At 43.0% G+C, this 4,190-nt stretch overlaps 1 protein-coding gene across 1 annotated transcript in view; it reads right to left on the bottom strand.

Moving 5' to 3' along the window:
- The window catches only part of LOC106809933 (A disintegrin and metalloproteinase with thrombospondin motifs 6-like), a 54,961-nt gene that overhangs the window by 27,826 nt on the left and 22,945 nt on the right, over positions 1-4,190 (bottom strand). The window contains exons 2-3 of the mRNA XM_014813171.1: positions 2,860-3,034; positions 2,377-2,591 (exon numbers count right to left, since the gene is read on the bottom strand). Of these exons, the coding sequence (XP_014668657.1) occupies positions 2,377-2,591; positions 2,860-3,034 (390 nt within the window). The remainder of the gene's footprint in view (positions 1-2,376; positions 2,592-2,859; positions 3,035-4,190) is intronic.

A 4,190-nucleotide genomic window follows, 5' to 3' on the forward strand; every position in this document is an offset into this window, starting at 1 on the left:
GCCTTCTTTTACTGTCGTTCACGCCTTCTTTTACTGTCGTTCACGCCTACTGTCGTTCACGCCTTCTTTTACTGTCGTTCACGCCTACTGTCGTTCACGCCTTCTTTTACTGTCGTTCACGCCTACCGTCGTTCACGCCTTCTTTTACCGTCGTTTACGCCTTCTTTTACTGTCGTTCACGCCTACTGTTGTTCACGCCTTCTCACTGTCGTTCACGCCTTCTTTTACTGTCGTTCACGCCTACTGTTGTTCACGCCTTCTCACTGTCGTTCACGCCTTCTTTTACTGTCGTTCATGCCTACCGTCGTTCACGCCTTTGCTATGCTCGGTAAAAACGACCGCAAAAGTGGTTTTACGTGAGATACTGGACGTGGAGCGACCACCCAAATAGTTGCATTGCGCAACTCGAAAAACGTGCGCATGAGTGACTAGCGCCCGCTGAGCGCGTGTAAGAAAACCATTGCTAAAATATTTAACGCGTTCGAGTTTAACACGTACACGTAAATACGTGCATAAAATAAGCATGCGTACATTGTTCGTGGCGGTTTGCCGCAAAATCGCGCGGATTTGCACCATATCAAAGAGCAGACGCCGATTAGTGTGCTAGCGGTGTATCACGCGCCCAGCCGCGCTGGTTTTCTGTTCTTTACGTTTTTCTCTCGCGCGAGAATGGCACGCGTTTTTATCTCGTCACTTTCAGCGATCCCGCATTGCGTTTTTACTCTCGCTTTCCTCTCGGTTTTAAGTATAGCTAGACGTCTTCTCGGTTTTAAGTATAGCTAGACGTCTTCTCGGTTTTAAGTATAGCTAGACGTCTTCTCGGTTTTAAGTATAGCTAGACGTCTTCTCGAGTCGTTAAGTATAGCTGAACGTCTTCTCGTGTTCTTTTAAGCTATAGTAGACGTCTTCTCGGGTTTTAAGGTATAGCTGACGCTCTTCTCGGTTTATTAAGTATTATGCCTGAGTCTTTCTTCGTTTTGAGTTATAGCTAGGACGTCTTCTCGGTTTTAAGTATAGCTAGACGTCTTCTCGCGCTTTTAAGTATAGCTAGACGTCTTCCTAGGTTTTTAAGATATAGCTAGACATCCTCTGGTTTAAGTATAGCTAGGACGTCTCTCTGGTTTAAGCTTATAGCTTAGCGTATTCTCGGTTTTAAGTATAAGCTAGTACGTCTTCTCGGTTAAGTATAGCTAGACGTCTCTTCAGGTTTTAAAGTATAGCTAGACGTCTTCTCGGTTTTAAGTCATAGCTAGACGTATTCTCGGTTTTAAGTATAGCATAGAGCGTTCTTTGGGTTTTATTTAGTAGTAGCTAGACGTGTTCTCGGTTATTAAGTATAGCTATGACGTCCTCTCGCGTTCTTAAGGTATCACGCCCTTAGACGTATCGCTCTTTCTTCGGCTTTTTAAGTATAGCTAGACGTCTTCTCTGGTATTTAGTAATGCTAGACGTCTTCTCGCGTTTTAAGGTTAATAGCTAGACTGTCTTCTTCGGTTTTAAAGTATAGCCTAGGAGTGCTTCTGCGCAGGTTTTAGTATAGCTTAGACGTCTTCTCCGGTTTTAAGATATAGACGTCGTCTCGGTTTTAGTATAGTTCCTAGACGTCGCTTCGGTTTTAAGTATATAAGCTAGACGTCTTCTAGGTTTAAGTATAGCTTAGACATCCTCTCGGTTTTTAAGTATAGCTAGGACGTTCTTTCTCGGTTAAGTATAGCTAAGAGTATATATAGAAGAATATATATAAGTATTAGATAGACGTCTTCTCGGATTTTAAGATATAGCTAGACGTCCTCTCGGTTTTAAGTATAGCTAGCGTTTCTCGCGTATTTAAGCTATAGCTTAGTACGTCGCTTTCTTCGGTTTTTAATGGTATAAGTTATGACGTACTTCTCGGGTTTTAAGTATAAGCTTAGACGATGCTTCTCGGTTTTTAAGTATAGCTAGACGTCCTTCTCGGTTTTAAGTATAGACCTAGACGTCCTCTCGGTTTCTTAGTATAGCTAGACGTGTCTCGCGTTTAGTATAAGCTAGACGTTCGTCTCCTGGTTTTAAGTATAGCGTAGACGTCTTGCTCGTCGTTTAAAGTATAGCTAGACGTTCTTCTCGGTTTTAAGTTATAGCTAGGTCCTCTCGGTTTTAAGGATAGCTAGACAGTTTCTCGGTTTTAAGTATATGCTAGACGTCTTCTCGGTTTTAAGTATAGCTAGACGTCTTCTCGGTTTTAAGTATAGCTAGACGTTTTCTCGGTTTTAAGTACGATACGATACGATACGACACGATACGATACGTTACGATGCAATCCGATACGACACGGTACTCTGCGATACGTTACGATACGATAAGACACGGCACGATGAGCGTGGCGTCTTTACTTACGATGTTCATCACGGTCAGTACGTAAGGCTCGATCTCCTGGTTGCCATGGTAACCCACCATCCGCTTGTCGACGACGACTAGCGTCTCCACGAAATATTCCCGACTCACCGACCGCTTCCGCCGCCTCCGCCGACGTCCTACCGCTCGCTGCCGACGTGTCGTTGGCTTAGCGGATAGCGACGTCTTTAGCTTGTGATGATGATGACGGGAAGCATCTGTCAACGAAACAAATGATTTAATTAATGAATTAATGAAATTAATGAATTAATTAAATATTTCATTCTTGATCTTAATCTTATCGGGATCTTAATCTTGATATTAATCATAATCCTTATCTGAATCTGAATCTTAACCTTAACCTGAACCTTAATCCTAATTTTAATCGTAATTTTAATCGCATTCTAAATCTTTATCCCAACTGCAATCCTCATCTTGACGTATCGTCCTCGCCTTCATACGTGAACGAGGGAGTCTTATACGTGCCTTTGACGCCGCAGTGGCCGTGTTTGCGGTGGCGATGCGACTGCAGGGATGATCGTTTGTAGATGATGTGTGGCTGGCCATCTTCATCGCGTGAGGCGTTAGCATCAAAATGCTGGCTGGCGTCACGTAGTGGTTCAATGATGAAGTCTTCATCGCCCGTCAGAATGACCCCGTGCTGAAATAACACGCGGAAGCATATCTGATGATCAGGAATATTGATGCAACAACAAACACACACGCGTACACGCACGCACACGTACACACATACGCACACGCGCGCGCGTGCACTCGCACACACAAACGCACGCGCACACATGTATGCGCGCATACACACATGAGCGCACGCACGCGCACACATATCGCGTGCATACACACATAAACGCACGTACGCGCACACATGTACGCGCGCATACACACATGAGCGAACGCACGCGCACACATGTACGCGCGCATACACACATGAGCGCACGCACGCGCACACATGTACGCGCGCATACACATCGATGCAAAACATAATGTTCAAATTATTCTTACTAATTTGCAATTTCCAGAACCAGTTTTATGAAGATATCCAGGAATTCTGCCGCCCACGTTATAGACACGCGCGCGCGCACAGGAGAAAAAATATCGGTTCCATATCGGGTTATATGAAATATTCGTCATAATTGTGGGTATAAACTTACTCCGGCCACGGAAGTTTTTATTAACTCCGCCAAGGGGTTGGCAGGAGGTTATGTTTTCATCGGCGTGCGTTTGTTGGTTTGTGGGTTTCTTTGTGTACAGCCTAACTGAAAAAGTTATGAACCGATTGTCATAAACTTTTCAGGATAGGTCAGAAATGGGCTAACTTAGAACTGATTAGATTTTGGTGGTGATCCGATCCAATTAATTAATTAATAACATTTTCAGGATAGGTCAGAAATGGGGTAACTTAGAATTGATTACATATTGGTGGTGATCCGGATCCAATTAATAAATTAATAAATTAATAAATTAATAAAATTTTCAGGATACGTTAGAAATCGGGTAACTTAGAATTGATTACATTTTGGTCGTCATCCGGATCCAATTAATTATTTAATTAATTAATTAATAAAAATTTTCACAGTCACAGAATTGAGCTGCCTTGGCGGAGGTCTGTGCTCTCCGAGTGCTCTAGTTATATATTTATTATTTTTCTTATACGTCTACACTATTCTCGCTCTACATGTTACTAATGAAAAGATTTACTGTCGTTCACGCCTTCTTTTACTGTTGTTCATGCCTACTGTCGTTCACGCCTTCTTTTACTGTCGTTCATGCCTACTGTCGTTCACGCCTTCTTTTACTGT

This window comes from Priapulus caudatus, unplaced genomic scaffold, assembly GCF_000485595.1.
Source record: "Priapulus caudatus unplaced genomic scaffold, Priapulus_caudatus-5.0.1 Scaffold397, whole genome shotgun sequence".
NCBI lineage: Eukaryota > Metazoa > Priapulida > Priapulimorpha > Priapulimorphida > Priapulidae > Priapulus > Priapulus caudatus.